The sequence below is a fragment of the Mixophyes fleayi genome, chromosome 3 (assembly GCF_038048845.1).
Source record: "Mixophyes fleayi isolate aMixFle1 chromosome 3, aMixFle1.hap1, whole genome shotgun sequence".
Taxonomy (NCBI): domain Eukaryota; kingdom Metazoa; phylum Chordata; class Amphibia; order Anura; family Limnodynastidae; genus Mixophyes; species Mixophyes fleayi.
In genome coordinates this window covers 220,775,377-220,796,664 of record NC_134404.1, presented here as the reverse complement: position 1 = coordinate 220,796,664, position 21,288 = coordinate 220,775,377, and the positions used below count along the sequence as shown (strand labels likewise).

Below are 21,288 nucleotides of genomic sequence, written 5' to 3'. Positions count from 1 at the left end.
CTCTCACGCTGTGTCCCCATCCACTGCCCCACTCACGCTGTGTCCCCCTCCTCTGCCCCACTCACGCTGTCCTCCTCCTCTGCCCCTGTCACGCTGTGTCCCCCTCCTCTGCCCCTCTCACGCTGTGTCCCCCTCCTCTGCCCCTCTCACGCTGTGTCCCCCTCCTCTGCCCCTCTCACGCTGTGTCCCCCTCCTCTGCCCCTCTCACGCTGTGTCCCCCTCCTCTGCCCCTCTGTTACGCTGTCCCCCCCTCTGCCCTCTGTCACGCTGTCCCCATCCTCTGCCCTCTGTCACGCTGTCCCCATCCTCTGCCCTCTGTCACGCTGTGTCCCCCTCCACTGCCCCTCTCACGCTGTGTCCCCCTCCACTGCCCCTCTCACGCTGTGTCCCCATCCACTGCCCCTCTCACGCTGTGTCCCCCTCCACTGCCCCTCTCACGCTGTGTCCCCCTCCACTGCCCCTCTCACGCTGTGTCCCCCTCCACTGCCCCTCTCACGCTGTGTCCCCCTCCACTGCCCCACTCACGCTGTGTCCCCCTCCTCTGCCCCACTCACGCTGTCCTCCTCCTCTGCCCCTGTCACGCTGTGTCCCCCTCCTCTGCCCCTCTCACGCTGTGTCCCCCTCCTCTGCCCCTCTCACGCTGTGTCCCCCTCCTCTGCCCCTCTCACGCTGTGTCCCCCTCCTCTGCCCCTCTCACGCTGTGTCCCCCTCCTCTGCCCCTCTCACGCTGTGTCCCCCTCCTCTGCCAATCTCACGCTGTGTCCCCCTCCTCTGCCCCTCTCACGCTGTGTCCCCCTCCTCTGCCCCTGTCACGCTGTGTCCCCCTCCTCTGCCCCTGTCACGCTGTGTCCCCCTCCACTGCCCCTGTCACGCTGTGTCCCCCTCCACTGCCCCTGTCACGCTGTGTCCCACTCCACTGCCCCTGTCACGCTGTGTCCCACTCCACTGCCCCTGTCACGCTGTGTCCCACTCCACTGCCCCTGTCACGCTGTGTCCCCCTCCACTGCCCCTCTCACGCTGTGTCCCCCTCCACTGCCCCTCTCACGCTGTGTCCCCCTCCACTGCCCCTCTCACGCTGTGTCCCCCTCCACTGCCCCACTCACGCTGTGTCCCCCTCCTCTGCCCCACTCACGCTGTCCTCCTCCTCTGCCCCTGTCACGCTGTGTCCCCCTCCACTGCCCCTCTCACGCTGTGTCCCCCTCCTCTGCCCCTCTCACGCTGTGTCCCCTTCCACTGCCCCTCTCACGCTGTGTCCCCCTCCTCTGCCCATCACGCTGTGTCCCCCTCCACTGCCCCTGTCACGCTGTGTCCCCCTCCACTGCCCCTGTCACGCTGTGTCCCCCTCCACTGCCCCTGTCACGCTGTGTCCCCCTCCACTGCCCCTGTCACGCTGTGTCCCCCTCCACTGCCCCTGTCACGCTGTGTCCCACTCCACTGCCCCTGTCACGCTGTGTCCCACTCCACTGCCCCTGTCACGCTGTGTCCCCCTCCACTGCCCCTGTCACGCTGTGTCCCCCTCCACTGCCCCTGTCACGCTGTGTCCCCCTCCTCTGCCCCGCTGTCACCCTCCTCTGCCCCGCTGTCACACTCCTCTGCCCCTCTGTCTGCCCCGCTGTCACACTCCTCTGCCCCTCGGTCTGCCCCGCTGTCACACTCCTCTGCCCCTCGGTCTGCCCCGCTGTCACACTCTTCTGCCCCTCGGTCTGCCCCGCTGTCACACTCTTTGCCCCTCGGTCTGCCCCGCTGTCACACTCCTCTGCCCCTCGGTCTGCCCCGCTGTCACACTCCTGCCCCTCTATCTGCCCGCTGTCACACTCCTGCCCCTCTGTCTGCCCGCTGTCACACTCCTGCCCCTCTGTCTGCCCCACTGTCACACTCCTGCCCCGCTGTCACACTCCTCTGTCCCTCTGTCACACTCCTGCCCCCCTGTCTGCCCCGCTGTCACACTCCTGCCCCTCTGTCTGCCCCGCTGTCACACTCCTGCCCCTCTGTCTGCCCCGCTGTCACACTCCTGCCCCTCTGTCTGCCCCTCTGTCACACTCCTGCCCCTCTGTCTGCCCCGCTGTCACACTCCTGCCCCTCTGTCTGCCCCGCTGTCACACTCCTGCCCCTCTGTCTGCCCCGCTGTCACACTCCTGCCCCTCTGTCTGCCCCGCTGTCACGCTCCCTCTCACTCCTCTGCCGCGAGCCAGCCATAGAAAAAACCAAAGAGCACATAAACTTACCAATCAGCGCGGCGCCGGGACCCAGCAGACTCCTCTCTCCCGCAGCTGTCACTGAATATCGACGTCAGTGTCAGTGACGTCAGTGACAGCTGCGGGAGAGAGGAGTCTGCTGGGTCCCGGAGCCACGCTGATTGGTAAGTTTATGTGCTCTTTGGTTTTTTCTATGGCTGGCTCGCGGCACCCCAGTGACAGCCGCGGCGCACACTTTGGGAACCGCCGGTCTAAGGTGTGGCTGCAGTTGCATACTTCCATTTTCTAATTTTACTATGCTAATTCAGTATTTTAGAGAATAGAATAATTGCATTACAAACCATAAACAAACATCGATAATAACATTGCCGGCCTCCCCACTAGGCTAGGTTTACCCGAGTGCTTCAAACCTTTGCTGGTGATATACAAGGCCCTGCTCCTTCCTGTGGTGGGAGTGTACAGATTTGTTGAGATTCTGATCATCAGGTATATACCTTATTCAGTCACTAATATAAATGGATGTTCCCTGGTATTGGCGGCCCCACAGCCTCTCACTGCCAGAATAAGGTAATTAGGCATCTTGCAATGAGAAAAAGGGGAGAGGGAAAATGTGCATCATTGAAGCACAACTTGGATAAATACATTTTAAATTTAAAAATGTCAATCTATATTGATATGCATTAAAATAATTTTCAATAGAAATTCTTTGTTAATATTCAGACGTATAGCGAAATAATTAAATCTGATGAGTGAAGATGAACTGAAAAATGTTGTAATGACAGTTAAAATGACAGAAAAGAACTGCCAGCGACGTCTCTGTCGCAGATTAATGGTCTATATCACCGGAATTCATGAACCAATAATCATCTGCTAGGCTGTAATAATGCTGTAACTTAATTGACAACCACCAATAAAGTATATATTGATATGTCTTAAATTTCTATATATGAATTTATTATGTCTGTTTTATTGGTTGTCATAGAGAAATAATCAGCAAATTTAAGTAGTGGGTCTTATCTCGGTAGCCTTCTGTTACAACAAGAGCCACTGCTGTATTTAAAATATATAGTTTTCTTTCTTATCTCAGTGGCCCTATGTTCCAGTATACGCTCCTCCTCCTTGTTTTGCAGAAAACATAGGGTTAAACTTCTCATCACACCCCCATATAGTCTATCTGATATCTGGTACTGACAATGGTCTAAATTTAGAAAGAGATTTGTTTCCCTATATATTTCATTCCCCAGAGAAAAAAACAGAGCATATACCTCTACCGCTGACCTAACTACATTTATTAACTCATAATTAAGCTAAAGTTTACATTTAGGATGCAGAGCGACAGCTAGACGCTGACGCACGTTTCGCTATAGGCTTAATCGCGGAAAGCCGAGGGCAGGGTATGACAGGACTTATATAGTGGGAACTCTGCCTCCCTCTGTGGCGTCATTCGTAGCAACGTGTATTGGAAACAAGTCATGTGATGTTTATAGAAGCGTCTGCGGTCATGTGATAAATCTATTGAAGCGTCTGCGGTCATGTGATAATTCTATTGAAGTGTCTGTACTGCCTCTAGACATTCTATTGATCCCCGCACACAGGAATCTCCGCCACTATTGTTTAAACAATTAAGACTACTGATGTGTATTGAATTTAATACTATTCAAAGTGTTACATTTATGCCGCCCATCTAGTATTTTGGAAAATTGCCTGGGGTAGAGACAATACATAATAGATCACAAAAATAAGTAACCCGTTAGATCAACAACAGTGTTGAAATTGACTGTATAAAAAAAATCATTATGGAGAAAATTAATAAGTGAAAGAAAGAATATAAATATTATATGAGTTAAGACAGATTAAAGGAAATAATGTGAAAAAAGGACAGGATCTTAAAAAGTGTCCTGACATTATATATAAGTTGATATGATAAAAATTAAGGGATGATACCATCCAAAGTGAAGGTGATAGATAACTTGAAAAAAACATAGGGAAATGAGTGAGAATAAAGTGAAATAACAATAAGGTAAACTGACATAAATATAAGGATCTATTCATTGTGATTAATTAAATTTTTGTGAAAGGATGAAGTTAAACAATTACTGAACACATATAAGATTTAACATAATTAAACCATTATATCTTAAATAATCAACTGATATTAAATTCTAGAAAAAGTACAGTAATTTCAATGAATTCATCATTCTCATCATCATTTATTTATATAGCGCCAACATATTCCATATATATATTAATGGTTTTTTTAAATTACAGTTTCCACTGTGATATTATAGAAAATGATAATTATATAAAAAAAAACATAATTATTATAGTCATACAGCCCATATGGTGTTACACTACACATTTGAAAGATTTTTTTAGCTTCTTTCTTAAGGAGCTATTTTTGGAGATCTCCTCTAAGACCCAGGTTCACTTGCTCCATATATATATGGTATATCGTTCATTAGAATCATGGAATACAACTTCTTTCTCCCACCACTCCAGAAAGAGATTTTCGTACGTAGGGGCGCATGCTGTCCCCATCCCCGTTCCTCTAATTTGAAGAAAAATTTCTCTTCGAAAACAAAATAATTTTTGGCAAGTACAAACTGTAATAGCTTGATGATGAAGTCATTCAAATTGGTTGATCTTCCCTTATCAAGGAAGTAACGTACAGCATGTATTCCTTGTTCATGCCTAACATTCATATACAAGGATTCCACATCATATGAGGCTAATTTGGTAGTTGGATTTACTGTAACATTGTTTAATTTGGCTAACACATCCAATGTATCTCGTATAAATGAGTCCAAACTAGTCACAAAGTGTCTTAAATGCAGATCCATGAATCGACTGGCATTTTCAGTCAAACTCCCTATACCGGCTACAATAGGACTGCCGGGAGGGTTTAACAAGTAGTTAGCAGTTGGATTGAAAATCAATCATCTATAACAATCTATATTATTTAGCTGACAATAGAGATATTGCTTCCGGGGCCATAGAACAATGTTACCCCCTTTTTAAAGGATTTAATTATAACATTGTTCCAGGTCTCCATCTCCTTCAAAGCCATCCTTACTTAAATTCCTCCTTGCTTTAAATTTATATTTCTATTGGGCATAAAGTTTGTCAAATTCCCTAGAGATGAAGTCTCTAAGTTTTAATTTGGGATCAAATAGAAATGTCTGGAATAAACGTGGACTCTTTCTTAATTTGTAATACGAGACTGGGTGGGGTATCATCATTGGTATTAGAAGAGAACTGTGAGGAGTCCAATTCTTCCAAAATACTCAATGCATTTAGTTCTTCTTCTGTATGAAAAATTTCACTGCCATTTTCATTGTATATAAAGGTTTTTTTCTTCTCTTAAATTGATCTCTCTCTGTTTTATTACAGAAAAACTTTTTCAATAAGCGTTTACGAGAAAATAACATCAAGTCTTTCTCCCACTCAGATCTATTAAAATGTTGTGTGGGGGAGACAGAAAGACCTCTACTCAATAATGACAATTGGGTAGGATTTAGGGATTTGTCAGATAAGTTAACCACTCGCAACCTGTAATTCCTCCGCATGGGCTGGAAGATCTCCTGTTCCTCCAGTATTTTCCTTTTTCTTTCCCTTGAATCTTACGTCCCTGGAAGAATCGACCTAAATTTGTGCCATCTCCACCTTCTCGGTTTCTGTCATTTGATCCTAAATATCCCGTCCTTGTAGTGAAGTATGTCTATTGGTCATAGACTGGTCAAATACCTCCAATTCTGATGATTCTATTTTGGATGTGCTGTATGTATTGATGGGTTTTCTTGTCTTATTAGTTTGTGAGTGCATCCCCACTGAGTATATATTAATTTATCTATAATCACTCCTTGATTATAGATAAATTCATTGGATTACTCTGTGCAGTGTAAACCAATTGTTTACAATTAGTCATATTGCCTCATCTGCCCCCTGCAAGTTAGCGGCTGACTGGAAACATCTGCGCCATTCTCCTTTCAGATGGTCTTGAATACACTCTGGCATATTTACCAGATTGAATATATGACCCGCATAATTAAAATCTTTGCCAAAACTTTTTTCAAAGCCTGGGGTGGCTCATTACAACCTATGACTTCCTTTTGATAAAACGACTGACGTTTTTATGTTAGCGGGCATAAGAAAAGTGGCCCCTCCAGGATCATCTTCACCCACCCATCTCCCCTCCTGGCCAAGGTCTAAAACCAGGAGTTTCCCATCCCTCTCCCACTCCCCTCTCCCTCATCACTCTCTCCTCTCCCCGCCCAATTTTTCTTTAACGAAAATGAGGATCACAAGAGTTCAGTAGTGAATAACAGTCAATCATTTTTAATTTGAATATAAAATGTATCAATATACTCTATGATTGTGCCAGCTATTGTCATACCTCCTTTTCTTGTAATACTCTGTTGATCCTTTAATAAACTTTTCAAAAAAAAAGGTACCTACCCTTATGATAAAGGAAATATGTCTATATAAGGAATGATGTGTAGACAATCCACACATCTCCATAAATGAATATAAAGTCACCTGACCGTTTTCTTCCGGTTGTACTGTATTAAGTGTTTTTTTTACTTTGCAGGGGAGATTAAATCTACTCAGGATAAAAGAAGCGCTTTACATCTCTTCCGCCTTGGGGATGTTATGTTACGTATCATACGCAGTAAATCTCGTCCTCTGCTTCATATTCTGTGCTGTTGGAGTGTGGTGGCCCCTCATTTTGTGGAGGTAAACAGATAGACAACAAGTCTCCGCATTAGTTCTATTTCCACATTATTTATTGTATAATAATACTTCAGAACCTATCACAGCTAAGATTCATCACTATACATATGTCAAGTTGGCTGTGCAGCTTTTTTCACTCTCCAGTGAGCACCCTCTTAGTTGTACCATGTTTAGGAGAATTGTCATAACCAGTGAGTAGTAGTTAAAGGATTGGGACTGAAACAAGCCATGTAACTTTCATGTTCATTTCTAGTCTGCTTTCTGATTGTTTTTAGGCAGCTTGTCACAAGGAAAGGCGTGTTTCTAAGAAGGCTGTTTCCTTCATACACGACATCATGACAGAGGTGCTGACTGACTGGGATGAGCCCCTTCACTTCCACTTTAATGAGGCTCTCTTCCGGCCCTTTGAGCGAATCATGCAGTTGGAGCTATGTGATGAAGATGTGCAAGATCAGGTGAGTAAAATCACAGAGGGAATTGAAATAGTATTAATGAACAACTAAAGAATAACTATAATGCAATATACAGTTGTTTCTGTTAGGTCCACTTCTAACATCACAGCAGATCCAGTCTCCATGCCCAGTTTATTATTGATGGTGCCACATCCTACAATTCAGTACCCATTATGTCTCTCAATATTGTCACAACAGAGCCTAAAGTGACCAGTGCCTGTTAGGGAATTCTAACAATTTAACACAAATAATAAGCAGGTCACATTTGCAAGTTTATACGCATCATTTTTTTATTTTTTTTAACGATTTATTTTGAAAAATAGCAATCATGTACAGATAAGAGTCAACAATTTGTACATTTGCAGGATTAGAAACAAAAACAGAGAACAGTACATATAGTAGGCATATGTCAGTGAAGCTGAAAATATTTGAATAGCAAATATCCAAGATAGCCAGAGGTTGTCAATAAAAAGGCAGGTAAGTATACAATTGTTATCCAGAATACTCAATACAACATTTTATAACTATATAATGTGGGGGGGGCACTGGTCACCACCGAGAATGAAAGAAAAAAAAAGAACACACTTCCCTTTATCCACACAATTCCTTACCCTTATCTTTCCCTTTTTAAGAAGAGAAACAAATAAATAGAAGAGGGGCAATAAAAGTTTCAAAGGAGATTATTACTTTATATTCTCTGGAAAGGGAAACAGCATCGAGAGTCAAGAGTCAGGCCACCTATGAGCATAGGGAGTCTTTTTAGGAGGAAGGAGATGGTACAGGAGGTATGGGGTTATAAGTAAAGCCAAGGAGCCCAAACCTGGTGAAATTTATCATCCTTATCATGCAGGTGGTATGTAATCTGTTCCATCCGGGCAATAAACCAGATATAGGATCGCAGGGCCGCCATAGTAGGGGGTTCAACTTGTTTCCAGGACTTAGCTACTAGACATCGCGCAGCAGCCAGGACATGGGAGGCCAATTTCGCAGACTGTCTATCATCATCAATCAGTGGGTAACAGAGAAGAAAAGACCATTGGTCTTTCCGGACAGGGCATGGAAGGAGGGAGGAGAGGAGGGTCCTAACTCGATCCCAAAAGGAGGATATTTTAGGGCAGGACCACCAAATATGCAAAAAGGAGCCCATCTGGCCACAACCCCGCCAACATAATGGAGAACTAGAGGGGAACATTTTAGTGAGTTTGTCAGGTGTATAGTACCACCTAGAGTAAACTTTATATGCGTTCTCCTTCACCAAAGTGGAAATAGAGCTGGTGGCAACTTGATCACTTATGATTTCCCAATAATCCTCCTCTGGGGTGGGCCCAGATCCCTCTCCCACTCCCTCTCATGCCTACCGCCCGGAGGTAAAAGTACATTGAGAATTAAGCTGTAGATAGAGGAGATCATTATACGCATCATTTTTATTAACGTTCCTCTTGTGTTTGCAAACTGATTGTACAATAATACTGAAGTCCACATTATATTCACTATGAAATATGAGTAGCTTTGCCAGAAGGTAGCAGAGATCAAATACCACATAAATCTAGCATCAGTCACTGGGTTGAACTACATCTCCACCATTACCACACATTATATTACATGTATCGAACAAATGTGCCCTCTCACAAAAGTCCCTGGTCCTAGGATGTATATTGTCATTATCTGTGCCTAGCACACATATAGATATATAATGACAAGTGTCTTAGAGGAAGAACAATAATTTCATAAGCTTGTTGCAATCTTCTAAGAGTGAAGCATATAATGACTGAATTGTATGTTCTTTTGTGAACTTTCAGGTGGTCACATCAATTGGCGAGCTGGTGGAAGTGTGCTCTCCGCAGATCCAGTCTGGTTGGAGGCCTCTATTCAGTGCTCTGGAAACTGTACACAGCAGCAGCAAGTCCGATATTAAGGAGTATCTTGTAGGAGATTACTCTATGGGTGGGTCAAGAGCTGCTTGTGACAGTATTGCTTGTTCAAACCATACATGTATTTCAGTCTGCTAATGATACAGCCACTATTACAGTAAATGCACTAGTAGCAGTTATGTAATATAATAAATGTATTAAATAATGTAAACATTTAACTATCAACTTAGCTAGAACTGAATTATTTCCATGTATTCATTTTATATAGATGCAATGAAATAGGATCCAAAAATGGAATGGTGACAAGGGGGGAATTCACATTTTCTGTCTTAAATTATTCCATTTGTATTGCTCTGATTTAATTAAAGTAAGAGATTGTATGCAGGTTTACGCTCTATTACCTGTCTTTTTTTCCATAATTTGGAGCGCCATGTCTAAAACATACTAAATTATAGGTATAAATTGCCTGTGTCTTTCCCCAAACTGTCCCTTATTACATTGTTTTTCTGTGCTTCTCACAGTGACGTTAGAAGGAAGCAGAAAAGAGAACGTTATTGAATTTTTTGCCTGGTTTTGGTAACTTTTTGGATTCCAGCTTTCTGGATAAGAGATCATATACTGTATTTTATATATTTGGACTTGCACCGATGCCTGTCTTTTTTTATTAGTTTTTGCAGTTCTGAAAATAAATGACTTATTAGTGTTGCAAACGTATTGATTTACCTCCATCTTTGTCTCTTAGGGAAGCGCCAGGCTCCTGTATTTGATGTTTTTGAAGCATTCCTGAACACAGACAACATTCAAGTCTTTGCTAATGCAGCCACTGATTACATTATGTGCCTTATGAAGTTTGTCAAGGGGTTAGGTACATTTCATTCCTGTTTTATTGGGTTATTAAATTGTTTCAGGCATTTTATGTTGCCTGAGCTCAGCGATAATCTGTTGGATAAACAATGAAGGTTCAATGATCCACTCTCAGCAATATGTCAATCCAATACTTAAGGGACAAGTAAGCCACATTTTTTATATTTTCATAACATAAGTGTAAAAGGTAGAATAAATTGTTTAGCCCCACATACTTGTGTTACCCACCGTCACCGTGTGGGACCATAGGGGGTGCATAGTATAGTAATGCACTTCCTCACCTGTACTCTTCCTCTGCCCTGGTTAGCTCTTGGGTGTTGGCATAAGTGACTAGAGGGTCATCGCATATACAGTATTGTTAAATAGTTGCAATTATAAAGTAAGTATGTACTGTTTATATATACACATCCGCTTTCTCTTCCTACACAGTTATTAAGCGTTGTTCAGTTAACATGTATATGTTAATAGGACAGTCACAGTGGTGCCTCAGCACACGTCCATTCTCTCTCAGCAGTGTTTGACGTCACTCACTTGTTTGGGCTCCGACACTTACATACTAGTTTGACTTTCCACTGTAACTTTAAAACGTAGTTTTTTTATAGTATTCCTTGTAAACAGCTATAGAAGCCTCACAGTGTAAAAAGGGAATATGACATGGGACAAAAAGTTCAAGTGTTGAAACATAGTATGACAGTTAATGCTGCTAGTTACCCACCTATAGTCTGTACAGATAATTTATTTTACCTATGAAGGAAGTATAGTAACATGATTTTAAATGCCTTACAGTGATGCAGGATGCAGATGTCATACAGTTTTAAGTAATGTTTGCTTTCTCTAAAAGACAACAAACATTAAATCAATGCTGGACAGCATTGCTGAGTGATATGCAGACCTTTATTTATAAATCGTAATTGGATAATATTTATGATATATTTCCAGGTGAGGTAGAATGCAAAGAAATTGGAGATTGTGTACCTGCATCTGCTTCATCCACAGACCTCTGCCTTCCAGCTCTGGATTACTTAAGACGGTGTTCACAGGTAAAATGGTATTATGTTCAGCTTGTCACACTGTGGACCATGACACACTTATGCTGAATGGTCAAGTGATTTTAGAGGACATATGTTATACAGACGTCTCCAGTGACCCACCTCAAAAGTTATGCCCAATTGTGCATATTTTCCGTGATTGGCTGCAGTACCACCAGATAGCCTGCCACTGTTGCAATAGCTGTTTATTTATAGGATTTGTACTAAGAATATGTTGGTCATTCACAGCAAAAGTGATATTGACCTGTTATAAGAAAGCCTTGTTTTTCTTTTATTTATTTTTGCTGGGATACTTTAATCTGCTAAACTCTCTGTAGGTCTGCACGGTTGACAGTTCACTTAATTGAAACAAATCTCATCTAGAATTACTATATAGACAGTGCATTAAGAGAAACAAGAAGTAAAAATCCATTCCCTAACAGTATTCCCTAACAATATTTAAAGGACACACTGGTCACATAAGCGCAGCATGCTGGCTCTGCTATTTTTTAATTGTGATTTTACGAGATGAGAACATTGTAGCACATTTATTATGTCCTGCGAAGCATGGCACCAAATAGTGACAGAACTCATATGTAGTATTTCATATGCAGTTGCTGGCTAAAATCTACAAGATGCCCATGAAGCCAATATTCTTGTGTGGACGACTTAACAGTTTGCCTCGCCGGGTTCAAGAAAGATCGGCCAGCAGTGAGGACGGCATTGAAACTGTCTTATCGGAGTTTGATGATGAGACTGGTGGGTTTATCAGCACAGTTTACATATACGTGGCATGACGTAGCATAATTTGTTTGTGTATTTGCATGTTTCCATAAATGTTGTCTTCCAATGAAACTTGATCTTTAGTAAGTGAATGTTATAGGGAAAGCTAACAAGAATACCACACTTTATCCTAATATGTGTCGTATGTACATTGTATTACTATATTCATAATAATTGTATATAATATATACTAAACACTACAATCTTGCATATCTGTTATAATATGTTAGGTCTTCATCTAAATAGATCTTGTAGTTTATAGGACAACTGTACTACAGATACCCATTTTGTATATAAAATAAAGGCTGGTGTATTGGTTCCCTGTTGAATAACCATTACTTTTTTATATATTTATATTTCCTGCCCTTGCTCTATAAAAAAAACTCCACGCAACTCCTCCCGTATGCCTCTACAAACACCTGCTCCTCCTGAAATGCATCCACTTTTCACCACAAACCTAGGTGCTCTGCTGTGACTTGGGCACATTTGCACAAATCAAGGTGCACAGCAAGTCCAAAGCTGTATTTGTGCTGCAGTTGGTGCACAAGGCACAGACCAAATTGAGCTACTTTTACTGTTGACTAACCTATTGTGGTCAGTTACTTGGCTATAAATATCAAACTTGTAAATAAATATCTGTAATAAAGTGCCAACATTATCTGCAGCACACTCTCTTTAGCTCACAACTAGTTTAACACTGTAAGTGCTGCACATTTTGTAGTGGGTAAAATGTTATCTCAATAAATAAATACCAGTCTTGTGAAGTTTTTATCAGAAGCAATAGCTAAATAGTATTATTCTTTATTTATAAAGTGCCAACATATTACCGTGCTCTGTACATTGAGGGTATCAAAATACAAACATATTATGTACAGTTACAGTTAATGAAATAGAAGGTAAAGATGGTCCTGCCCAAATGATCTTACAATCTATGAGATGTGGAAAGACATGAAACGTCAAAGATGAGCCAGTCTTTGTAGAAATCTTAGGAACCTCAAAACAGGCAGCCATGAGTATCCGTTCTCTATTTATATTAACTGAACCAATGTCCTGTTCCTGTTTTTAGCATTTGTGCCCCATGGATAAACTTTTGTGTTTATCTGCCAGCTAGGACTAGTTGTGTGCCCATTTCTTTAGTATCATGTTCAATGAATTGATCAAAGACAGAATTCTGTGATTCTTTCACCCCCAGCCATTCACAAGCAGCTTCTTCACTAAAAGCTTGTGATTGGCTGGCAGTGAAGTAGATTGCCAGTTAATCCTACCTTTGATCATTTAGCTCATTTGAGCAAATGGGCTCTCTTTTTATAAGGAATTTTCAACTTTTTTAGTGTGTTCCAATTTGGACAGATCAAGAAAGAACAGTGGTCAACAAAGTTTTTGGGGAAATTCTTATTCAATTTAATTTCTATTTGAAAACTGTGTCATTTGCAGGGCAGGGCAGTCAGACTCTGGGGGCCTAATTCATTAAGTAATGTAAAGGAAAAAACATGAGTAACTTTGAATCTTGACAAAACCATGGGGGAGGTAAATTTAAAATGTGGGAACAGATGGGGAAGGGCATGTCCTAGATAAACTTTTAATGTCAGTGTAAAAATAAAGATATCAAGTATTTGGGTGCTACATGAAAAAGCAGCCAGTACTTATCATATGTGTAAAATAATAAACTAATTTGCACCCCTTGCATTGTCACATGGTTTTTGTCCAGGAGAAAACCTACTGAATTGTTTGCCTTAATGAATCAGGCCCTGGGAGTGGTCCTCACGCTCATAGTTTTCCTGTTATAGTGAAAACCGGAAGAATAATTTAATAACTCGATGTTAAAAAAAAATGACGCTTGCTTCATTTAAATGCGTAACTCCAAAGTGAAAATGTTGATAGGTGTTGCAGCAGTTCTACACATGTGCAGATTGTTAGCTGTTATGTTGAGTGACTAAGTACTCTACATTTTTATTCCTTTTCAGGTCTTATCGATGTATGGATTAATCTTTTAGAGCAGCTGACCGCTGCTGTATCTAACTGTCCCCGTCAGCATCAGCCGCCCACTCTGGATTTGCTCTTTGAGTTGCTGAGGGAGGTTGCTAAAGTGCCGGGTAATTTAACCTCTTTTGTTACACAACAGCTTGATAAATGTTTAAAAAGTTTATACATCCACGAATTGACCATTTCTTCTCTCGATCCTCTTCTATTGTATTAAGATTACATTAAAATTACAAATAGGGAAAGGAGGAAACCAGGGAAAACGGTTAGATAAGTAAAGAAAGCATATGAGGAATGCAGATCAAGGGGTAAATGTATTAAACTGAGAGTTTTCCGGCAGGTTTGAAAAACCAATCAGATTCTAGCTATCATTTATTAGTCAGAAAACTATCTCCTTGATACATTTACCCCCAAGTATTATAGAGGTGTTGTTTTCTTTTGTCTTTAAACTGAAAATGTCAAATTATAATGACACTTTAAAGAATAGTGTACATTACAGGAGGGTTTCTCGAACAAGTTGGACAGACCACATGGTTTTTGTAACTGTCAAACAATTCTATCATTAATAGTTGCACTTGTTCTCATGAGCAGATTGTATTTAGGGTATAGTATGTTAAAGGCAATAGACCTTTTGCCCCTTGTAAAATCCCTTCTAATTAGAGATGGTCACTGACCCCTGTGTTTTGGTTTTGTATTCGGTTTTGGATCTGGATTACCGTTGTGTTTTGGTTTTAGTTTTGGTTTTGCAAAACCGCCATTGCGTGTTTTGGTTTTGGTTTTGTTTTTCTATTTTGTTGGAAAATCAATGTTTTTGGGCCTAAAATAACCCAATTTAGTGCTCCAACTGTTTCATAGATAAGTAATCTAATTGTAGAGGTAATAAATCTTCCAAAAAACAGTTTTATTCCTGGTAGGTAGGCCTTCATTTATTCTACACACAAAACAGATTGTCTTCCTCTCCATCTATGCATATTGGCAATGCAGCCATCGTCTTTGGATGTATATTACATCCTACACTTATAGTTAAATATGTAAAGAAATGGAAAAAGGCTGTTTGCTTTCTGTCTCTATAGGCCCCCCTCCACTTGTTGAAAAAAAATAAAATTCAGCCGTTATAGACTGTACAATACTAATTGAAATGGACAAAGCCAGTTTGGTTTCTGGCTCTCTAGGCCCCCCTCCACTTGTCGAAAATACAAAAAAATTCAGCCGTTATAGACTGTACAATATTAAGAGAAATGGACAAAGCCAGTTTGGGGTCACTCTGTCTATGACACCCTACCCTTAAGGATAAATTGCCCAAACAGCAGCCTTTCAAGACGGTACGTGATATGGAAATGCCACAAGTCCCTTTCCTCTTTGGGGGTAGATTGCACCCTACACTTACATAGAAAGTTTTAAAAAGATGTTATCGTCATCATCTTCAGCTTCACCCTCACCCTCATCAGTGTGTACGTCATCATCACAGACTATCAATTTTTCGCCGCTTGAATCCGCCATTAGAGAACAGTTAGTGCTTGGATGTCTTGGATGGTGAAGGCCTTCCTCGTGGAAGATGTAGTTCATTTTTATAAACATCATTTTCTCCACATTTTTGGGAAGTAACCTTCTACGGCGATCACTGACTAAGTTCCCTGCTGTGCTGAACACTCGTTCAGAGTACACACTGGAGGGTGGGCAGCTTAAGTATTGCAAAGCAAGTTTGTACATGGGTTTCCAGATGGTCTGCTTTTCTGCCCAGTAAGAAAAGGGACTGTCTGACATTTCCATATCAACTACCTCTTGAAAGTAATCCTCCACCATCCTTTGCATGTTTATACTCATATTGGATAGAGGTATGGGCAAAGTGACAAATTTTTTTGAAAAATCCTTCAAACCAGCCCAGATGTTAAATTGTTCTGGTCTGCCCCCTGCGTCTTCCCTGCTTCTTTTTGGGAAATTAAATTTTTTACGAGCAGCGGCAGCTTGAGAAAGTGAAGGAGGACACATAGTCAAGCCGAGGCCCAGTTCAGCGGCAAACTTGCTGAGCAATAGCTCCTTGCAAAAGTTCACATCTCGCTCATTTACTGTTACGGACTTACCTTATCCCCGCCGCTCCGTCCAGCCGCACTTCCGCATTCAGGACCATGTGACCGCACCCGGAGGCGGTCACATGATCACAACCTAGAGGCGGGGATTTTGAATCCCCGTCTGTATAAAAACCTCACTCTGACACTCGCTGAGTGTCAGAGCAACACTTACCTGTTCCTGGCTCCTGTTCTTCGTGGATTGCAGTGTCTTCCTGTTCCTGTGTCTCCTGTGTGCTGATCTCTGCCTGTTTGACTTCCCTGGCTCTCTATTCCCTGTGTACCGACCCGGCTTGCTGACCATTCTCCTATTCTTGTGACCCGTGTACCGAACCTGGCTTGTTGACTCCGAGTTGCCTTCTGATTCTGCCTGACTCCACTCCTGTGTACCGAACCGGCTTGTTGACTACGCTACCACCGCTTCACTCCGCTGTACTACATCTTGAGGCAAACCTGGGGACCGCGACCTGCGACTCCTGGCAGCGAAGCCCACCCCGCCTTGCGGCGGTTCTTGGTGAACACCGGGGAGATCGTTAGACTCCGCACCTCAGGTAAGCCAGCGCTAATCAAGATTAGTAATATAGTATCCAGAATCTGTTACAGTTTGCTCTGACCATGGATACCACAGCTAAAGATCTGTTGGAGCATTTAGTAGGAAGGATGGATAAACAAGAAGCTAACCAAGAGCAACTTTTAAAATTCCTCAATAGCCTATCCACTCGCTTGGATGTTGTCCAGAACACCCTAGTGGCTGGTGGATCACCTGGGCCGGCAGTGGCCCCTGTACCTCAGGCAGCAGCAGCAGCTTCTTCCTCGCAGCTACGGTTACCTAACCCACCTAAGTTCGATGGAGACCCTAAAAATTGCAGAGGATTTTTAAATCAATGCTCTATACAATTCGAGCTTCTACCTGGGAACTTCCCCTCCGGAAAAACGAAAGTGGCCTATGTGATTTCGTTATTGTCCGGTCAAGCCTTAGCATGGGCTTCCCCCTTATGGGAGAGGGACGACCCCATTCTACATGACTTCAACCTCTTCTTGTCCACCTTCAAGAAAATATTTGATGAGCCAGGAAGGGTGTCCAATGCCGCTTCCGGCTTACTACGACTCCGCCAGGGAAACCAGTCTGTGGGGCAGTATGCGGTCCACTTCAGAACCATGGCCTCTGAACTTCGCTGGAATGATGAGGCTCTAGTAGCTACATTCTGGCAGGGCCTTTCAGACCGAATCAAAGACGAGTTGGTATCCCAGGAACTCCCTACATCTTTGGACGACATTATCTCCCTCTGTGTCAAAGTTGATTTGCGTTTCAAGGAACGTAATTCCGAGAAGGAACAGTCGCGGCGTAGCATGATTCGCTTGGCCCCCAACTTCCAAACCCCTGTTCTTCCCCCTGAAGAGCCCATGCAACTTGGGAGGACCCGCCTATCAGCCGAAGAGAGGGAGAGGAGATTTCGGAACAAGTTGTGTTTATATTGTGGTGAGAGTGGCCATCTTCTGAGTTCTTGTCCCAAACGCTCGGGAAACGACAGGGCCTAACGAGTTCTGGAGCTGTGTCGTTGGGCCTCTTTTCTCAGTGTCAGTCAGTTCCCAATAGTAATGATTGCCTGTCTATTCCCATTTCCCTTCAGTTAGGACAAAAGACCTTCCCGCAGTCGGCTCTTCTAGATTCCGGGGCCGCAGGAAATTTCATCTCTGCCACAGTAGTTAAACAATTCGCTATTCCCACACAAGCCTTGGAACAACCCATCTCTCTGATGGCCATTGATGGGGGAAGAATCCCTGAGGGGTCCATCTTGGTACGCACTATTCCTCTTCTACTTCAGATAGGAGCACTTCATCGGGAGAAGATTTCTTTTCTAGTAATACAGAGATCTACCAACCCAGTCATCCTAGGACTTCCTTGGTTTCGTGCCCACTCTCCCACCTTGGACTGGAAATCTGGTCACATATTGTCCTGGGGACAGTCCTGCTTCTCTCGCTGCCTACAGAGAGTGGTTCCCCCGAATAGTCCCAGACGTACCCAAGAATTTCCTGTGACTCTCCTGCCTGAGCCATACCAAACCTTCTCTGATGTTTTCTGTCAACAAGAGGCCACTAGACTTCCTCCTCACAGAATCTGGGACTGTGGCATTGATCTGATACCTGGTAAACCCATTCCCAGGGGCCGTGTTTACCCCCTTTCCCTCCCGGAATCTAAGGCTATGGAGGAGTACATCCAAGAAAATCTAAGCAGGGGCTTCATCCGCAAGTCTGCCTCCCCAGCTGGGGCTGGCTTCTTCTTCGTAAAAAAGAAAGATGGGGGCCTCCGCCCTTGCATTGATTACAGAGGCCTGAATGCCATTACCGTTAAAAATCGGTATCCACTGCCACTGATTTCTGAACTATTTGACCGGATCAAGGGTGCCACCATCTTTTCTAAACTTGACCTCAGAGGAGCATATAACCTTATACGCATTAAGGAGGGGGATGAATGGAAGACGGCGTTTAACACCCGAGACGGCCACTTTGAATATCTAGTCATGCCTTTCGGGCTATGCAATGCCCCAGCCATATTTCAAAGCTTTATGAATGAGCTGTTTCAAGACCTCTTGTACCAATCTGTAGTCATCTACTTGGACGACATTCTCATCTTTTCTCAAGATCTAGCATCTCATCGTACTCATGTATTGGAGGTCCTCTCTCGTATCCGAAAAAATCAGTTATTTTGCAAATTGGAGAAATGCACCTTCGAGCAGAGACAAATTCCCTTCCTGGGATATATTATTTCGGGCACCGGTCTACAGATGGATCCCACAAAATTGAAAGCCATACTTGACTGGCCCCAACCTTCAGGCCTTAAAGCCACTCAACGCTTCCTAGGATTCTCCAACTATTATCGTCAATTTATCAAGGGGTACTCCTCTCTCGTGGCTCCCATCACAGCATTGACCCGCAAATCTGCTGACGCTGGTATTTGGTCCTCTGAGGCTATCCAAGCCTTTATATTATTAAAGTCTCTCTTTTCATCCGCACCCATTCTTCAACAGCCAGATTGTTCTCGTCCCTTTGTCCTGGAGGTAGATGCCTCTTCTGTTGGCACAGGAGCCGTACTATCACAGCGAGGTCCTTCTGGAAAACTTCATCCCTGCGGATTCTTTTCCCGTCGCTTTTTACCTGCTGAGAGGAATTATGGGATTGGCGACAAAGAGCTCCTGGCCATCAAATTGGCTCTCTCCGAATGGAGACATTTACTAGAAGGAGCACAATTCCCTATCACCATATATACCGACCATAAGAATTTGCTGTACTTACGCACTGCCCGATGTCTAAATCCTCGACAAGCAAGGTGGTCCTTATTCTTCTCACGCTTTGATTTCAACATCACTTTTCACTCAGGATCTAAGAACACGAAGGCAGACGCCTTATCTCGCTCTTTTGATCCAGCTGACATGGAATCCTCGGAGGATAAGAAATTCATTGTAAATCCATGTCAAGTATTGGCAGCTACACACCTAAAAAAGGGCTGCCCTCCAGGCAAAACATTCATCTTGCCACATCTACGCACCCGGCTCCTTCACTGGGCTCATCACTCACTCTTCTCTGGGCATGCCGGCATTCGCAAGACCTGGGACTTATTGTCCCGAAGCTACTGGTGGCCTTCCTTGCTGGAGGATGTGAAGAAATTTGTTGCTGCTTGTTCCAAATGTGCTCAACACAAGACCTCTAGGAAGAAGCCTTATGGATGCTTGCTCCCATTACCCATTCCTGATTACCCTTGGTCACAGATCTCCATGGATTTTATCACGGACCTTCCCCCTTCCAAATCCTGTACTGTAGTGCTTGTGGTCACGGATCGCTTCTCTAAAACAGCTCACTTTATTGCTCTCAAAGGCCTTCCTTCTTCCTCCTCCTTAGCCGATATTTTTATTAAAGAAATATTTCGCCTCCATGGCTGTCCTCAACATATTGTCTCCGATAGGGGATCACAATTCATATCAAAATTTTGGCGGTCTTTTTGCAATAAATCCGGGATTAAGCTTGACTTCTCTTCCGCATATCATCCCCAGTCCAATGGGGCTACTGAGAGAACCAACCAAGAATTAGAGAAGTTTCTAAGAATATTTATCTCTAGTAACCAAGACAACTGGGTGGACCTTCTCCCTTGGGCCGAGTTCGCCCATAACAACCATTTTCATGAGGCCATCTCTAACTCCCCCTTTTTTGTTCTGTATGGCTGCCATCCTAGACTACCCACCTTCTCTCAAGTCTCATCTTCTGAAGTTCCAGCAGTGGACTCTCTGGTTCGTAACTTCTCTGATATTTGGGAACAAACCAAGACAAACTTAAAACAAGCAACTACTCGTTCCAAAAAATTCTACGATAAAAGGAGAAGAATGACTCCAAGTTTTGCAGTTGGTGACAGGGTATGGCTATCCACCCAGAACATTCGTTTAAAGGTTCCCAGTAAAAAATTTGCTCCCAAGTTTATTGGCCCATTTGCTATATCTGAGATTATTAATCCCGTAGCCTTTAGATTGAGTCTGCCTCCCTCTTTACGTATACCCAATGTCTTCCATGTCTCCTTGTTAAAACCGATGGTAACCAACAGATTCTCCACCTCATCCAGAACTCCTCCTCCTGCTGTGGATCGGGATCAAGTTGAATACGAGATTAAAACTATCCTAGATTCTCGTAAAGTTCAAGGTGCCATACAGTTCTTGGTGGATTGGAAGGGTTACGGCCCTGAGGAGCGCTCATGGGTAAGAGCCATTGACCTACATGCTCCCCGTCTACTTAGATCCTTCCATAAAAAATTTCCTTTGAAACCCTATTAGGTGTTCGGAGTCCACCTTTATGGCAGGGGGTACTGTTACGGACTTACCTTATCCCCGCCGCTCCGTCCAGCCGCACTTCCGCATTCAGGACCATGTGACCGCACCCGGAGGCGGTCACATGATCACAACCTAGAGGCGGGGATTTTGAATCCCCGTCTGTATAAAAACCTCACTCTGACACTCGCTGAGTGTCAGAGCAACACTTACCTGTTCCTGGCTCCTGTTCTTCGTGGATTGCAGTGTCTTCCTGTTCCTGTGTCTCCTGTGTGCTGATCTCTGCCTGTTTGACTTCCCTGGCTCTCTATTCCCTGTGTACCGACCCGGCTTGCTGACCATTCTCCTATTCTTGTGACCCGTGTACCGAACCTGGCTTGTTGACTCTGAGTTGCCTTCTGATTCTGCCTGACTCCACTCCTGTGTACCGAACCGGCTCGTTGACTACGCTACCACCGCTTCACTCCGCTGTACTACATCTTGAGGCAAACCTGGGGACCGCGACCT

General features: G+C 43.5%; 1 protein-coding gene and 1 long non-coding RNA gene across 2 annotated transcripts in view; one reads left to right on the top strand and one right to left on the bottom strand.

The window, feature by feature from the left end:
• Positions 1–21,288, top strand: part of ARFGEF3 (ARFGEF family member 3) — a 109,361-nt gene that overhangs the window by 67,132 nt on the left and 20,941 nt on the right. The window contains exons 21-27 of the mRNA XM_075203138.1: positions 6,784–6,929; positions 7,202–7,381; positions 9,178–9,322; positions 9,992–10,114; positions 11,053–11,153; positions 11,756–11,900; positions 13,889–14,017. Of these exons, the coding sequence (XP_075059239.1) occupies positions 6,784–6,929; positions 7,202–7,381; positions 9,178–9,322; positions 9,992–10,114; positions 11,053–11,153; positions 11,756–11,900; positions 13,889–14,017 (969 nt within the window). The remainder of the gene's footprint in view (positions 1–6,783; positions 6,930–7,201; positions 7,382–9,177; positions 9,323–9,991; positions 10,115–11,052; positions 11,154–11,755; positions 11,901–13,888; positions 14,018–21,288) is intronic.
• Positions 1–21,288, bottom strand: part of LOC142144381 (uncharacterized) — a 173,300-nt gene that overhangs the window by 141,487 nt on the left and 10,525 nt on the right. The window lies entirely within an intron of this gene.